Raw genomic sequence first — 18,289 nt, forward strand, 5'->3', positions numbered from 1 at the left:
ATCCAGCACAGTTGATTAAGAGCCCACCATGGAAAGTTTGTAGGATTACTAATAACAAGAAACATTAACTGAATGTCCACAGCCTGGTAGTTACTATATAGAATATGTAAGAAACATCAATTCTGCTCTGAAAGAGAATGATTCCTCAAAACAGGCTGAGATGTTCATTTGAAAGGAAAAACAAGAATGTTAGGTACCAGATATCCCAAATGAAGGAACTTTCAGATTCCTACTCAAACATGAATAGGGTGCTGTCTGTCTGTCTGTCTGTCTACCCACCTATGTATGTATGTATGTATGTATGTATGTATGTATATATGTATGTCTCTATCTATCTATCTATCTATCTATCTATCTATCTATCTATCTATCTATCATCTATCTATCTATCTATCTATCTATCTATCTATCTATCTATCTATCTATCTATCTATCTATCTATCTTTGCCCCTATCCAGCACAAGTTGCTTTCCCTCAATTAGCCAGCTTCTTCTCTGTATAATGAAGAAGGTAGAACCAGATGAGCTATATGATGCCTTTCAGCCCTGGCATTCTATGACTAAAGTAGTTTAATATATAGAGACTAAGTTGAATGGAAATGTTTTTAGTATCATAATGTCAAGTGTATTAATTATTATATGAATCACGTGTGGACACAAGAGTAAATGGCCAGTACTATTTCGAGCCTATCACTTCAGAATTTTAAATTCTCAGTTCCATCAATAATTCTCACTGCTCTACAAGGTCATCAGTTCAAACTCCAATGTGTACTGTTAATGAGGACTTGAAAGAACAGAAGTAACTTCTTAATATAAACCTGACTTCTGTATAATTTATAACAAATGCATATTGATTCCTATAATGCCTTAAGAGCATTATACTTTCCAGCCCTATAATGTGAAGAGCCCTTTATTGCTCTTTTTATAAACAGTCAGTACAGTTCAGAATGGCTTAGAAACACAGTACCTGGTCCCAAAGAAGTAACAATTATGAGCCTAAACAACCATGATCTCGACCCTTAAACTATGCAGTTGGAAAGTAATCCCAATGAACATCCACTACTTTGTGGCTGTTTCTGGCTAGAATGAAAGGAAGGGGAGGAGAAAACATTTTAAAAAACTCATTCGTTGTGTTATCTTAGATTTCTTCAATATTGCAAAAGACCTGTGGTTTTGTTAGTATGGGTATTTTTGTCACCAATGCAAATCATAGCTTCTTGGAGAGAGTACTTCATGAGCTACTATGGCCAAAAACATTAATTCTCTCTTATGAAAGTCTTCTCTACATTTTACTACCAGTGTTCTTGAAACCATTCCCTCCTTTCTATCCTAGGAGCTTGCCAAGCAAATCATTCCTCCTTCCCCCCATCTTTACTATTTCCTTACCCATTTTTCCTTTCACGACCCTAAGAAACGTGGCCTCATCTCTCCTATTGTTAGAAAACCTTTACTTGCCCTTGGAATCCCATAAATGATTATGGTGTATCTATTTTCCCTTTCATAGTCAAAGTCTTGAAGGGCTTATTTACACTCATTTCCTCACCTTCCACTTACTTCACAATCCCTCTGGAACTTTGCTCCCAACCTCACCACTTAACTGAAATAGTTCTTCAAAATTACCAATGGCCTTTACTTTAAAATTCATTCTTTTTTATTTATTTTCAGTTTCTGATTCTTTCATCCACTCTTTCCTCATGAATCCTTTCACCTCTAATAGCAGCTGTGAGGCTGCTCTAACCTGTTTCTTCTTCTGCCTGTCTTCCTGCTTCTTCTTGGCTTCTTCTGCTAGGTCATCATCCATTTCCCTCCCATCAAATATGGCTGTCCTCTAAAGCTCCATCATGGGCCTCCTTCTCTTTAAACACTCTCAATTGCCCCAGTTCTGTACTTTTAAGAGTTTGAATAAATTGGGGCAGCTAGGTGGTACAGTAGATGGAGCACCGGCCCTGGATTCAGGAGTACCTGAGTTCAAATCCGGCCTCAGACACTTGACACTTACTAGCTGTGTGACCCTGGGCAAGTCACTTAACCCCAACTGCCTCACTTAAAAAAAAAGTTTGAATAAATAGATGAACAAATAGTCATACTTTTATCAATACTTCAAAGATCTCATCCATCCTTAGCTCTCTGCAGCATTCAAATTATCTATCATGTCCCCCAGATACTCTCTTCTCTCCAGGTTTTCATGACACTGGGTTCTCCTACTCAATAAACTCCAATGTTCTGTATTGCTTTTAGGATAAAATAGAACTGCTTCTGTTTAGCTATCCAACTTTTTAATATTTTACTACTTTTCCTGGTCCTTATCCCATCTCCCATCACCAAGTCTTTGTGCTGGCCATGTCCCGAATACCCTCCCTCCTCACCTCCACCTAGAACCCCTGCTTCCTTTAAAGCTCTGCTTAATCAGCACTTTCTACATGAGACCCTGTATGACTCACCCCCCAAATAGTAACCCCCATTCCCTTTGATTTTATTTTAGTACATGGTATATTTTATTTTGTCTATCTCTTGTACACTTATTTACGTCCGTGGAATACAGTTTGCATATATCTCTCATACACTTATTATGTTCATTCTTCCTCCCTGATAAACTATAAGATCCCTGCAGACAGGAAACTTTTCCATCTTTGTCTTTGAACCCTTATTACATGGTATGTACTTAATAAGTTCTCCTTGACCACCATCTAACACTACTGACAGATCTCCATCATCACCCTTCAGACACTGTTCCATCAGCCTAGGTTGTGACTTGCTACTGTACATCATAGATAAGCCTCTGCCTCTTCTCTGCTGTCTAGACAGCTCCTCTCAACCTAAGCCCTCTATGTTAGGCCAGTGGATCTGTGGAGCATGAAAGCACAAGTTGTTACTAATACCCCTAATGAGGGCACCAGTCTCTTTAGCCCTCAGAGACTGCTAATAGGCAACAGATAAAAGCAGGGAAAACTTAGTTTTTTGGGGTGGGTGATGCTGAAGTTGGTCTTTTTCTTTCTGCTGTTTCTTGACAGGGAGTATAGGAACAAAGCAAGGTCCCATTGGGGTGGAATGGGCTTTAGGGAATTTGTTGCTCCTGAGTGACTTTTCCTATGTGTTTACGTGTGTGTTAATTTGTGTTGTGTGTCCCTTGGGAATTCCTGGGCATTGTACTGAAGCAAAGGCTAATTGGTAATCTGCCAGCAGCAGGTTGTCAAATGCTGGCTGAGGGGAAGAGACAGAGATTTGCCTGAAGTCTGAAGGCATAAAGAACATAGAGCAGTTTGGGTGATGAGAACTCAGTATCCCGAGATCAATGACAGCTGAATTCCTGAGGCCTTGCCTACATGCCTGGATGAGCTTCTGTCAAAAGTGACGGGATGCTGGCAATGGGAGGTCAGAGGACTCTGACAGTCCACCTACTCCCAGCTTGCTGTGACTCTACTGTTCTGGCAGTTCAGCTAGATGGGTCAGCATAGATGTTCAGAATGACAATCTTGAGGCACAGTAAGAACCCCACTTAGCAAAGATTAATTTATCAGGAATACTCTGTTCCTTCACTTAAGTCCTACTCCAATGCCTAACTGTGGTGTGGAAGTGACCCTATGATCTTGAAGGTTATACCAATGGAGTATACATTGTAAAAATTCTACCAAGCTACAAGCTGGAAAGGCCTAAAGTATGGGCCTGGTGGCCAACTGTGGGTCTGTCCTTCCAGGAGCAAGTTGGCTAAGTTCATAGAGATTCATTTCCTTGTTGTAGCCTGCCTTCCATTCAAATTCCACCAGGATGTTTCTTTGTCCCCAACCTTTCTTCTAATTTCCCTTTCTCCTGTCCCCAGCCCATCTGGATACCAACCTCCTCACCCATGGGGAAATCTAAAGCTCTATACCCACTCTCAGGCCCATTCCTCCCTACTCAATTGCTGTGAACACCTTGAACAAGGAAGTTGTTGGGGGATTCCTGTTCAGGTAAGAGTTGGAATGGCTGCCCCTAATGGGACTTTCCAGTTCTGGAATTCTAGAATTCTAAAAATCTTCTGAAAATAGAAGCCTTTCCAAGTCGATAAGATGAATAATTATTACAGACCTAGAGATTTTGTTATCCTTTGGAGCAGAGGGAAACTTTTTCTCCTACCTGCTTTCCTGGCATAGGGGATTTGGCATTTCTATCATCTGTATCTTCAACCACGTTCTCGTCGTTGCCATTTTCCTCTGGTTGGCAGCTTGTATACACTTGTATTTTGGTAGCCAGATCAGCCTTTAGGTCTTCTAGGTCTTCTTCATCACTTCCTGGATGGTTCTTCCACTGTTTCATCAGTTCTAGAACATTTGTGGGTCTCACAGGAGTCAGTGTATTGCCCTAATGTTAAGAGTTAATATTTAGTGCTTTAAACAGTATGGATAACTGCACATTGCCTTATTTCATCTCATAGCACATAGACTATTTTAAGTTAGAACCCCTCCAAAAAACAGGCACTTTCAAAACTCACAGCTTCTACAACCATATTAAACTGAAGCTATGATAATTAAAGTCTACAGGGCAATGACAACACAAAGAGTTTAAACAATAAAGTAATAAAAACAAAATGGTGGAGAAGGAAAAAAAAACCAAGGTAGATAAAAGACTCTGACCTCCATGTGCATTCTGCTTTCCAGTTTCTGGTGAGCATCTTTACTGAATGAAATTTCTGTTACTCTTTTCAAAAGTAGTCAAAAGAGCATCATCAATTAGAATCAGGGTGACAACCATCTTTACCTCCATTTTTGACTGTTTCAAAAAAATTAAACTTACCTTCAAAGGACAAAGATTCACCAGGGGAGAGAGCATTCAAAATAATGTGCTCTAGAACCTAAAAACAATGGTTCCCAAAAGTTTTAAGTGACTGTATCATCCTTAGAATCTTTCTATAGTCTCCCAAGGTAACTACATTGAATTAGATAATATTCACTTATGTGAATTCTGGTATGGTTTTTAATCAGTTACAGTGCTTTAGAGTCATACCTCATATTTGAAAATATTGCTTAAACCAGAGTCCTCCCTTCAAAATTCAAGACCTGTGACATTCAAATGTGATTTGTGGAACTTAAATATGGTTTTTTTTACTAGAAGACTTAAATGTCTTAAATAGGAGACTTTGTTTAAATGTTAGCATTAGCTAACACAAGGAGTGTCTCAATGAATAAATTTGCTAATTGTTTTCTCTGTTTACAAAATCAGCCTAGTTTAGCTTTTATCTATATTGTATTATATATATATATATGTATATACATGCATGTATATATGTATATATAAGTATGTGTGTTGTGAGATTTAAAATTGGATATTAGATCATAAATCTCCCCTACTTAACCTTTCCCTTAATTTATCTCCCAAACTAGTAAATGGAAGAAGCTTTTGGTTTTCTAGATAGACCTTTTTATTTATTGTTATGGTAGTCACAAGGTGATGTTGATTAGAAGGATAGGAAAGTAGAAACACAATACAAATCGTCTTAAGTCTAAGCTTAGTCTATATTCCTTATAAAACTCACCAAACCGAAAAGGCCACCTTTGGAGAGAGAGAGTCTGTGCCGCGCCGTCAGGAGTCCCGCCAAGCAGGCCAAAGCCCCACTTCCGTTCTCTCCACCCCGGAAGTCGAGTCCCGCAGGCAGTCTGACGTGCGCAGCAGGCGGACTGTTCGTCTCCTCCCCAAAAGGGTGGTCCTTGAAAAACTGGCGTCTTTCAGTTATCCTAACCGACTGTTAAAAACTTTCATATTTTACCACAGTGTACATATACGAATGTATATGTGTGTATATATGTATATGTACATGCACATACATATGGATGGATATATATGTGTGTTGTTGTTGTTGAGTCATTTCAGTTGTATCTGACTCTTCATGACCCCATTTGGGGTCTTCTTGGTAAAGATACTAAAGTTTGCTATTTCATTCTCCAGATCATTTTACAGAAAAGAAAAATGAGGCAGACAGAGTGAAGTGACTTGCCTAGTAAGTGGCTGAGGCCAGACTTGACCTCAGGTCTTCAAGTGTCTGAAAAGTCACTCAATTTCTATCTGCCCCAGTTCCCTCATCTATAAAATGGGGATAGCATCTACTTCCCAGGATTTATGTGAGGAAAAATGAGATGTTTATTATTCACACAATTTAACAAATTTTCTTTTAGAGTCATTATATGGAAAGGCAAATTACCAAATAATACTCTACCTCATTACTGATTAAAAATTTAAAAAGTGAGTAGCTAGGAAAATAAAGGAATTCTTTAAAAAATGACATGTGGGGGCAGCTAGGTGGCACAGTGGATAGAGCACCAGCCCTGGAGTCAGGAGGACCTGAGTTCAAATCCGACCTCAGACACTTAACACTTACTAGCTGTGTGATCCTAGGCAAGTCACTTAACCCCAATTGACTCACCAAAAAACAAAAACAAACAAAAACGAAACAAAACAAAACAACATGTAAGGAATGGCAGAACCATCTTAAGATCAGTGAAACCCAGAGCTTAGGGTTCAAACATAAACATTTAATAGAGGTGAATGCAAAAGCAGAAGGTGCAGCACAAAACCAGCCCCTGTGTGAATATTTTGGCCAATACCATCCTGATCTCCTACCACAAAAGAATGGGATCATCTTAGTTCTTGAGGGAGCCAGCTGTGACCAAGAAGAGTCTGCAAGATATGGACTGCTTATTCTGAATCTGCTGAGGGTAAATCTCTAGGGAACCTTCAGGAAGTCAGTTTGGCTCAAAAGCCAATCTGGAGCTGATACTCTGAGTCCTGAACCCAAATGGACTTCTAAAACCACCCTGACGCATTATGAAATCCCTATTCCAAGAACTGAATCGTTCTCTTCTGAGTGTGTAGATGGGAGATAACTGAGGGCTGAGCTGGATGCTTTGAGGATGTTCAGAAAAGAAAACAGATGCCCCAATTCCAGTAAATTTATATCTGCCCTCCTGGGTGCCAGACCCAGAGCAGTTTGCAAAGGGAAGTAAGTGAGGTCAGGTCAAAGCATTTACCTAAAAACTGCTTATTTCATCACTTTTCCTTATGATGAGACAAGTGTGGGTTTTTTCTGGAACTTTACTCTTATAGAAAATTTAAGGTTTTGAATGTTTAGCACTACATGAAAAATAATATAAGATCAAGGGCTTTGGAGCTGGAAGTGACCTTAGAGATCAATCAGCCTTTGCCTGCCTTTTGTAGAGAAGGAGGAAAATGAGTCCCCATGAGGTCTAGGTCCCATATGAACTAAATGTAAAAAAGTGGTATTCCACACCTGTGTCCTTAGACTATGAATCCATGGGTCTTTCCATTGTATTACACTCTTCTCTAAACTATTACTGACATTAGGAGTTTATCCCTCAAAACGAAGGGAAGTGCTCTTTCTAGAGAAGACTCCTCTTCCTGAGTTCAAATCTGGCCTTAGACATGTACTAGCTGTGTGACTCTGGGCAAGTCACTTAACCCTGTTTGCCTCAGTTTCCTCATCTGTAAAATGAGCTGGAGAAGGAAATGACAAAGGCAAAAGAAATGACACTTCGGTATCTTTGCCCGAACCAAACCCATATCAGGGCACAGAGAATTGGACACAACTGAAACAAATGAATAGCAACACTCTTTTTAGGATAAATCTAGGACCAAGGTCAGTGACAAAGCACAATTTAAAGAGACTTCAACTACTTCTACTTGGCTACTTCACAGATATGTTCTTTGTTTAGTGTTGTACTTTTCCCACCAAAGCAGTCCCACTCTAGGCCTTTCTGAGCATTCGTCATGAGCATCCTTCTGGTGATGAGGCTCTCTGAACATAGATAAGCTATTCTCCAGTCACAGACACACAGAACATGCCAAGCCCCTCCTCCATGTCTTTTCAGCTTGATGGGACCTATCTGAACTTGCAACCTGCTGGCACTCAGATAGAAGCATCAAAGCATTAACACTACATTTGGAGGGCAGCTAGGTGGCGCAGTGGATAGAGCACCGGTCCTGGATTCAGGAGGACCTGAGTTCAAATCCAGACTCAGACACTTAACACTTACTAGCTGTGTGACCTTGAGCAAGTCACTTAACCCTCATTGCCCCCCCAACCCCCCCAAATAAAAATAAGCTCACTACGTTTGAAAGACTGATGGAAGATGGTATTGTGTACCCTAGCTCTTCAAAGTAAAATCACCAGTGTCATTTTTAACATCTGTGACTCAGGGGTTGGCATCAAGGTTCTGCCAATGTTTTCATTGGCAGTTGTGTTGAAATTGGAAGTGAGTGAGGCATTGTATGTGCTCAGTGTAATAATAATAAAATAATAAATAATAACAGCTTAATGATATCACTTATTGAACATCTACTATAGCAGGCACTGCAGGGCATAAAAGGATGAAAAAATACTTCAAGGTTTTCCCCACAATAATATTGTGAGGTAGGTAATATAAGTATTATTCTCTCTATTTTACAGATCAGGAAACTGAGCCACAGAGAGGCTAAGTGATGCCACTGAGCACTGGAGCTGAGACTCAAACCCAGGTCAAGTAGCTCACAGTGTAACTAGGTGCTACAGGAACCTAAGGGAAGAAAAGATTATCTACCAAGGAAGATCAGGAGATACTTTTTAATAAATAGCATCTGAACTGGGATAAAAGGACTGTGACAGGGGGAGATGGAGAGGGAACAAACCAAGCAAAGGCAAAGTATGGGAAAGATTGGGGAGTGTGATGGGAATAGCATTCACACTTGCCTAGAGTGTAGGGGGTAGTGGGAGATATGGCAGGAAAGATAGGAAGGGGTCAGAGAAGAGGCTGACAAATACCTGGCTGATGACCTTGTACTCAGTCCTATTAGAAGGAAGGCATACTGGAAGGATTTGAGCTTAAGGAAGACAAATCTGTTGGAAAATTGTAGGATGGATGAAGGAATGGGAGGTGGTGGCATATGGAAGTAGACAGACCAGTAAGGAGACTCAGAGCACTAAGGGTGATGTGGTGGTTAAAAAAATACTTTGACCAGTGGTGTTGAACAAGAGCTAAATCAGAGAAAATAACCCCAGCCATCCTGCCAATGGGGGTCAGCAGCTTTGAAGGACAAGTCCTTCCTGAATTTGACCTTCAGGAACATAGGGTCGCTTTTTCCACATTCTGCCACCTTCATTTCTATGCACACACACTTTGTATTACTTTCTCCAGAACACCTTGGTTGTAGATAACCCATTACACAACGCACAAAACATCCACCAAATGATGGAAATCTTTCATGCGGCAGAGCTCTTTGAAAGATGGTTACATTTTGTGTGAGTTGTTCCATCAGGAAAGGTTGGCTTTGGAGCAGGGAGCCTCTGAGAGGCCTGCCATGTTTGCTTTGGACTATTTCAAACAGAGACTCTGAAGTGTATGTCGCCAGGCTGTACACATTTAAGCAAAGGGTTTTGTCTTTTAGAAGTTCGTAAAGTGGCGATGCTCTTCTAAACTTCACACGCGGAACTCCTAAGGGTAGTCTTGTTCAGAGCACGCTTCCTGGCACATTGTTCCTGCAGCAGATAATTCAAAGGGGCCCATAAAGAGACATCAATAACATTTTACAAAGGATCCAAAGATGGGAAACTTGGACAAATCATTCAAGCTCACAACTGAATGATATTAATTAGTAACTGTGATTAAATGATTCATCAGTAATCACTTGCATAGCCTGTGGGCCCAAGCCAAGCATTGTCTTCAGCTGACAACAGAGAAATCTCTAGGCAAGCAAACTCAAAAGGAGTTTCACAGTTGGGATTTTGTCCAACTGTAAGTGTGCTTACTACAGTTTTCCAGTGACTGCTTGTCACCTCATTTGGGCAATCATTTGCTGTCAAAACAGCTTAGTACAAAGCAAAAATCAGAGCTAACATTTTTGTAGTGTTTTAAATCATTTCACACACTCCCCCTTTCATTGATCCTAGCAAGTTAACAACAATATGTGACTACACTGTGCACTGTGCTAGGCACTGGGATACCAAAGATAAAAATGACAGTCCCTGCAATCAGGAAACTTTATTGGCGGGGTGGAGTAGGTAGAGCTACAACAGGTATACAGATAAGTATACTGAAAAGCAGAAGTGTCAAACTCACTGCAGGTTTTATATTAACTTGGTTTTCAAATGTAATATTACCTATGTGTTATTGCATTTTAATTAATTCTGTTAAATTGTTCCCAATTCCATTTTAATCTGGTTCAGTCCACACTTGGAAGTGTTATGGGTTGTATACAATCTAATGGCTGTGTATTTGACACCTTTGCTGTGAAGTCTATTAGACAGTGACATGCTTTAGAGAAGGGAGTTTTTTTTTGCCTTTCTTTTTATCCCTAGTTCTTAGCATAGTGAAGTGTTTACTGACTGACTCAAGCAAGGTAGGAAAAGGGGGAAATGGAGGTTTAGACAGTATGCTCAAACAAAATTTGAGAAATTTCAGCTAGGAGATCAGAGAAGGAGGTGATCCATGAAGGAAGATAAAAATTCAGAAAGGCAGAGATGATGCGGCATAGGGGAAAATGGCATGATGAGTTCAGGGAATCCTTAGGAGTTGAGTTTGGCCGGAATAGAGAGTGAGTGAAGGAGAATTCTATGGAACTAGGCTAGAAAGATAGGGCAGACAAGAGAGGGTCTTATCTGTATGTTTTAATTGGACTTAGAGGAAATGGGGAACAACTGGAGTTTGGTGTTTTTTGGGGGGTGGGGGTGGTTAGGCAGACTAGTGCCCATTAAGCCCCTGTGTATAATCACTGTTCTCAGTGCTGGGGAAATTGTGAAGTTCAGGAAAAAACCATTTTCCTCATCCTGATGGAATGGATAGACAAGATAAATACTCAGATAGTCATAATAAACAACATTGCATAATATATTTGTTAGGGAATTGTAAGATACAGTGGTAATGAGGTCTATTTCTGAGACATGTGGTACAAGTATTTAAATATTATCATCCTCATGTGACTTGAGAAAATGGACAGTCAAGACAGAAAAGTAACCCCCGCCCCCAAGGCCAAAGGGTCACAGGAAACATGATATGCTAAAAAAGCAAAATAAAAAACAAAACAAAGCCAAACAAGAATATAGGCCAAAATTAGATCCTTGAGACACTCTGCTAAGGACCTAACTCCAAGTTTATATCAATCAATTAATGACAACTCTCTGGGTCGAATCATTCAACCAATCCTGCATTCATCTAGCTATACTAGTATTCAACCCACATTTCTCCATTCTGTCCACTAGAATAACAAGAGAGACTTACTGAAACCTAGGTATACTATGTCTGAAATGCATTCCTGATGTACCAAAGGAACACATTCATTCCTATCCCAATGTTATTAAATTATTCCTTTAAAATAGGATGTTAAATGAAAATCTATTGTGAAGGGAGGCATTCAGAAACAGGGCAAGACAAGACCAATGGTTTAGATAATCAGGTAAACATTTAAAAAAAGAGAAGTTTAAAAAAAACACACAGTAGGGCCATATTTATGTAGCAATTTAAATGTAAAGGGGGGAGGAGGATTTGGTTTCAGTGCCCCATTCCCATAGCTACAGGATGTGATCACAGATAATGAGCATTTAATGTGTTAATGAGGTAACATTATCATATTAGGAAGTATAAGCATCTCTCTCTGAATGAAAAAGAAGCAACTTCTTGGAGAAACAAAAATTGGCCATGTCCTTGTAGGGCTTTAAATGGATAAGCCCCAGACATAGTTGGCATTTCAGGTAAGCTGAAGGAGGAGCAAGAAGTCAGGGAAGTATCCAGGTCTTCAACTTCTTAGGAAAAGATGGGATTTTTCTCACCTCATCCTGTCCAATTCCTCTTCCCCAAATTAATTTTCCTAAAGCATATTTACTGAATTCCAGAGAGTCTGAAACATAGCTGAAGGAGCAGAGACAGAATCCAGACAGACCTAGATATGGAGAGGCAGTTGCTTTAGGCTGAAAGCAGCTTCAAGGAGAATGACACCTGGCAGTATAGAAGAGAGCCAGCATTGGCCTCTTGAGAGTTGCTGTCAAAACAAAACAAAAAGAGAGAGAGACAAAGACAGAGACAGAGTTGCTGTGTCCTGTCAGCAGCAGATCCTGGGAGCCCAGCTGAGGCAGCTTTGTAAGGATTCCATGGGAGGCCCAGAGGAGTGAGTAGCCTTTGCCACATGCCTTCCCTACTTGTGTCTCATTACTCTTATACACCCACCCTTCCAATGGGTGCTGTGTATATTGGTGGGAGAGTGAGCCCCAGGTTTGCGGTAGGGATGCTTGGTAGCTTAATAATCCTATTATGACATTTTAGGAATTGTCATTGCTTTGAGCTAAATCATATCTCCTGCTGTTAATCAGTTGTTTTTGTCATGTCTGACTCTTCTTTTAGTTATGTCTGACCGTGTTTGGGGTTTTCTTGGCAAAGATACTGGAGTAGTTTGCCATTTCCTTTTCCAGATCACTTTACAGATGAGGAAACTGAGGCAAAGAGGATTAAGTGACTTGCCCAGGGTTACACAGCTAGTAAGTATCTGAGGCTGGATTTGAACTCAGGAAGATGAATGTTCCTGACTCCAGGATCAGTGTTCTATGCACTATGGTGCCATCTAGCTGGTCTTTATAAGCTGCCTCAATTTACCTTTCTAGACTGATTGCACATTATTCCACTTCATGCACTCTGTCACCGAGCCACACTTATGGGCTTCTGTTCTTCCCATACAACACTCCATTTTCTTTCTCCATGCCTTTGGAACAGCTGTCCCGCATCCCCTGAATATACTTTCTCTCACCTATACCTCTCAATACCCCTAGTTTCTTTTAGGACCACTCAAGGACCATTTACTTCATGAAAACTTTCCTGATCTTTCCCACTGCTAGCAGGTTACCCCTGAAAAACAGCTTTGTATCTGCTTCGCATCTCCTTTCTATTTCCCCCCATGTGGCTCTACCTGCTCCCTTGGGAGAATCTAAACCTCTTGAGGGCAGTCGGTCTTGCTTTTGCCTTTCTATCCCTAATGATTAGTAAAGTGCCTGGGACATCATACTGCTTCTTCAATGTTTGATGACTGATTGAACTTTTCTCATGAAGTTACCACATCTCATTATCTGGCAGTATAGCTGCTTGTGAAGTCCAGGAGGGCAGGGACTGTGTCTTCTTGATCTTTGTTTTGCCCTGTGCCGAGTACAGAACCTGTCTCAGAGTTGGCATCTAATAAATGCCTGTTCAATTGAATTAATGATCTCAATAAAATTTTGGAAGACCAAACCATCCGGCTGCTTTAGTAAAAGCTGATACAAAGCGGGCAGCTAGGTGGCGCAGTGGATAAAGCACCGGCCCTGGATTCAGAAGGACCTGAGTTCAAATCTGTCCTCAGACACTTGACACTTACTAGCTGTGTGACCCTGGGCAAGTCACTTAATCCCCATTGCCCCGCAAAAAATAAAATTAAATTAAAAACTAAAAGCTGATACAAGGCTCCAGAATACAATTTCGATAAATGGGTAAGAACAAATAATACTCTAACTCACCGTTATCCACCGGTTATCAAGCAGTTCTTTAGCTGTTATTCTATGGGCAGGATCCACTTTCAGGAGCTGTTTCAAGACGTATCTAGCTGCAGGAAAGGAAAAATCCCTGAAAATTCTCATTTCTCTAACCACAACGAATGGCACTCACCTCAGAGTTTACCTTTGGTCACGTCTGCAAGGCACAAGGGGGAAAAGGGACTTAGTAACTACATAAGAAATATCGTAATCACTGTGTAGAAAGTGTGACAACTGCATAGACAGTCAAGAAGAGATTATTTTTTCAGTCTATGGTGAGTTTTTTGCCTACATTTCTCAGCTTGATGGTTCATACAGCGCACATTAGCTAAATTATTAGCAAACATCTACTTTGTTAGACTGACCCCTGAATATTGGAGCTGTTCTGACCTTAAACTCCCTTCATAGGCAGCCTCTCCCTTATAGCCCCATCTATTTCTCGCTTTCTGTTACCGTGCGTCATTGTAGACAGTAGAATATTTGCAATAATGGGATGAAAAGAAAAGCACGGCCTCTTCAGAGGTAAGAGTCAGCACTTGACTCCCATGAGGACTAGATACACGATGTACATGCTCATCTCCCATCCAATAGGAAATAGGACGGAATGCCTTTTCAAGTTCTCTGGCTTCCTTAGGGAAACTCTAGGGCTCTTCTCAAGAGAGCTTTTAGATAAAGGAAATGGGCCTCAAACAAAGAAATAGCTTAATGACCAAGGGCCCTATCAAGAGGTCTGACTTTTAAAGGCTTTATCATAATTGAAGGCAGAACAGAAACATGTCATGATGTTTTGGGGGCTGGGGTGATTCCCCTTGTACCTGGCTGACCCGATAGTGGAGGGAGTGCCATTCTTGCTGGGCCTCAGAATCAGGGTAGTGATTTCTCAGCAATAAATCTCTGTGTGCTTTGCTCTCATTCTTTCTTCTCTCTAGACCTTTCCAACCTAACTGTATAACATGGTTCAATTTGGACCTTGTACTTACAACTTCTTTCAATTGGTTGGGCCATATCTGTTCAAAGTCATTCCACAGAATAAACAATATCAACTTTCCTTTATAAAAAAGTCACTAAGACAGTTTTCCTGTAGTAAATATAATAACTAAAAAGATGTTCAAAATACTGATGGTGTTTTGAATTTTTTTTAAATATTGTCTTTATTTGCTTTAATGAGAAAGCAAAAAAATTATATATTCTTACCAGAGTCACTTGCAGATTCCCAGATACTATTTTCAAAGCACAGTTGCCCTTTTCTTATTAATTCAAAAAGTTTCTCTTCTGAATTTGCCAAAAAAGGAGGTTCCCCACATAATCTACAATAAGAGAAATGTTTTATTCAGACAGCCAGAATCTCAAAGATCAAGTGGATGATAATCATGGTTTACATTTCTACAACACTTGAAAGGTTTGCAAAGTGCTTGGCTCACAGCAGCCCTGTGAAGGAGATTCCATCAGGGATTTCCATCCCACAGATGAGGACACCAAAGCTCAGAAAGGTTAAGCAAGCTGTCAATGGTCACACTGCTAAATGCCAGAACAGGGACTTAAATCCGGGTCTTCTGACTTGTCCAGTACAACTTCTACTAGTTCAAGTTGTAACATCTCAGTCTAGCACAACTTTTACAAATAAGCAGCTGCATCTTAACCGCTGCAGCATCAAACATGCCTGTAGAAAGATGGAATGGGCTGGGGAGGAGGGAGGTGGTGACAAAGGCATGCTACAAGTGCCCCTTCCTTCCTATCCTCACTCTTTAGACTTAGCCACCATGACTCTGCTGCCTTCTCCCCTCCATTACCCAATTCTACTTCTGTCTACCTTGCCAGGCTGCTTTCTCCCATTGGTGAGTTCCTTCCAAGAACTCTATTTTGAGGATGAGGCCAAGCCCAGCAGGCATCATCGTGTCTCCTTCCTTGCCTTTAGGACCAGAAAAGGAAGCGCCACCTCATACCAGTTCTTTCAGTGATATTTTGTCCTTTTCCAATTCCTGATGGTGGCACAAAGCGTTCCTACACACACAAAGGTGCGTAGAAGCCAGGCTTCATCAAGTCCCATTCAGATAGAGGCTTCATAACAGTCTCTAGCTGTAATCAGAGGATCAGCTCAGTTGCATTCAAAGAGGATTGATATGGATCCTCAGATAATTTTTTTTCTTTTATTTTCTTTTTTTGGTCACAACAGTCCAAGGAGATTATCTACTAAGATGTGGAGGGGTTGTGATCCCTGTTACTTGAGAGTGAATTTAACACGAACATATAGAATTGTTAGGACCAAGAAAGAAAAGGTCTAGTTAAATGTAAGAAGTATCCATTCATGGTTCTTCCTGATTAATAATGGGATCCTAATGGAAACCGGGCTATTTAAAGAGCCTACCAAAAATCTGTGAAGCTGATCTTGCTGAGGGCACCTATGCTTTCCTCCAGAATGTTCTCCAGACATACGCCATTATCAGAGAGCATCTTGGACTAGGTGGGTCATGGAACTGACTGTGTGGCAGTTCTTATGGTTTCAATCTTCTACTTTACTGTTGATGGAATTAAACCAGCATTACCATAATAGATGATCCATTTGTTGCTGTGTGTGCTAGTACAAATGGTCTCTAAATACTTTAATCCTAAAGAAATGAGTTAGATCTTTAAGGTCTTAATATGGTCATAATTTGGTCAAAGTTCTCTATCCTTCTGTTCCTGCCTCCAAGGAAAATCCCAGACACTAACATTTCTGAGCTCGTACCAACTTGAGCTATATTTGGGATGATGAGGATGATAATATCTTTCTCAGAAATAAATGACTTCCATTCTTGTGATCTAGTGTAAACTGAACTTGACCGCTTCAGGAAAAAAAAATCCATACTCAAACTTGTTCACATACCAAAGGTTTCTGTTAAGAGATAAGCATCTATCAAATTGTTTTGTATACATATATGCTAACACCTCCATGGTTTATTTCTCCAACTTATCCTGACCATCCCATCATCCTTTCCATTGCTAGAAGGAATGAGAAGAAAGGCTTTATGGGAAATCACTATATGTTGCAGCAAGCACTGGCCATCTTAAGGTCTGGGTTCATTGAGCCTGCTGCCAACCTATGATTCCAAATCAGCTGATCATTCAGGTGCTCCAGCACAGTCTAGGTAGCATATAATTGTAGCTTAAGGGCTAAATGTTTAAAGTTCAGATGTTTTTTTGGTCTCTGCAATTTTACCTATAGAAAATTGTATCTAATGGTTGGTCAATCAAAGGATATGACATTTTATGACAACAATTTTCTGCACGCACAAAAAAAAGGGAGGCCTAGAAATGAGAAACGTCTTAAAATCTTTCGATTATTTTCTGTTGCATTAGTCTAAGTTAAAATAGCCAAGGAAGAGTACACACAACGAATATTTACTACTCTGAATTCTACCCTGAAGAAAGAATGATGACTTGCTCTTCTAAGCAGAGGTGGCATTAGGTGAGCAGAATCTAAGAAATGGGAGAAAATGTATCCCCTCTGGAAATGATAATTAATACATATGATCACAAGCTAGAGTGGCTCATCAATGATTAATAAAGACATTAACTTTGTAAACAACGGTGTGTGCAAAAGGGCATATAATTTTATTATGATGCCACATAGCCATGATCTGAAGCTGAGAACGTGTTAAGCTCTCTTTTTATAAAAGAAGTGGGAGGGGGCAGGAAACAGGTGCCTACTAAATTCACTAAAGAAAATCTTTGCTATACTAACAGAATTATATGGGTCTCCAGAATGAAAGTGAGGTAATTATGCCACTGAGGTCTGCTCTCATCAGAAGACTTCTAAAGAACTTTGTTAAGTTATGGATGCTACAATTCAGCTATGAGTGCTTAAAATTTAAAAACCTTCACTTGACCCTACCATCCCCTCAAGCTATCATCCTATATCTTTTTTTCCACCTTCTATAGCCAATCCCTAGAGAAAAAAACAAGTTGCCTATATTCATTACCTTTGCTTTCTCGCTTCCCTCTTGTTCCTAAACACTTTGTAATCTGGCTTGTGACCTCACTTGACTGAAATGTCTCTCTCAAAAATCACTAATAATCTCTTTATTACTAGATCTAATAGCCTTTTCTCAATTTCCCTCCTTTTTGAACTCTCTGAAGCCTCTGACATTATTGACTAAGACTTCATTCTTCTGAAACTACTCTACTATCTATCTTTCCTGATACTACTCAAGGATTTCTCCCTACTGGTCTGACTGATTATTCTCTATCTCCTCTGTAGGCAATGATAAATTCATCTTCTGCTCCCTACATGGGAATATAACCTAACACTCTTGTTTCTCTTCTCTTCTCTTCTCTTCTCTTCTCTTCTCTTCTCTTCTCTTCTCTTCTCTTCTCTTCTCTTCTCTTCTCTTCTCTCTCTCTCTCTCTCTCTCTCTCTCTCTCTCTCTCTCTCTCTCTCTCTCTCTGTCTCCCTCTGTCCCTTCCTTTCTCTTTCTGTTTATACCTTTCTCTTTCTGTCTTTCTGACTGTATCTGTCCATCTCCACCCATTTCCATCCATTGCTCTCCTGGTTCTGCCCTCAGGTCTAGCCTAATTAGTTTTATTTTATTTCATGGGTGTGTGTACTTATGCACACAAATACACACACACAAAGCCAGATAGGAGTTTGTGTGTATGTATCTACATGTGCCTATACACATGTATAAGAATATAAACATACATGATAGACAGACAGACAAATAGACAGATAGAGATAGATAGATGGATACACCTATACAGATAGATGATAGAAAGAATTCACTTATTTGTGAACATGTTGAGGGCT

At 40.1% G+C, this 18,289-nt stretch overlaps 1 protein-coding gene across 1 annotated transcript in view; it reads right to left on the bottom strand.

The window, feature by feature from the left end:
• Positions 1-18,289, bottom strand: part of STK33 (serine/threonine kinase 33) — a 105,583-nt gene that overhangs the window by 16,996 nt on the left and 70,298 nt on the right. Inside the window, exons 9-11 of the mRNA XM_043972391.1 lie at positions 14,701-14,813; positions 13,492-13,577; positions 4,113-4,337 (exon numbers count right to left, since the gene is read on the bottom strand). Coding sequence (XP_043828326.1) covers positions 4,113-4,337; positions 13,492-13,577; positions 14,701-14,813 — 424 coding nt within the window. The remainder of the gene's footprint in view (positions 1-4,112; positions 4,338-13,491; positions 13,578-14,700; positions 14,814-18,289) is intronic.

Source organism: Dromiciops gliroides, chromosome 6 (assembly GCF_019393635.1).
Source record: "Dromiciops gliroides isolate mDroGli1 chromosome 6, mDroGli1.pri, whole genome shotgun sequence".
In the NCBI taxonomy this organism is placed as follows: Eukaryota; Metazoa; Chordata; class Mammalia; order Microbiotheria; family Microbiotheriidae; genus Dromiciops; species Dromiciops gliroides.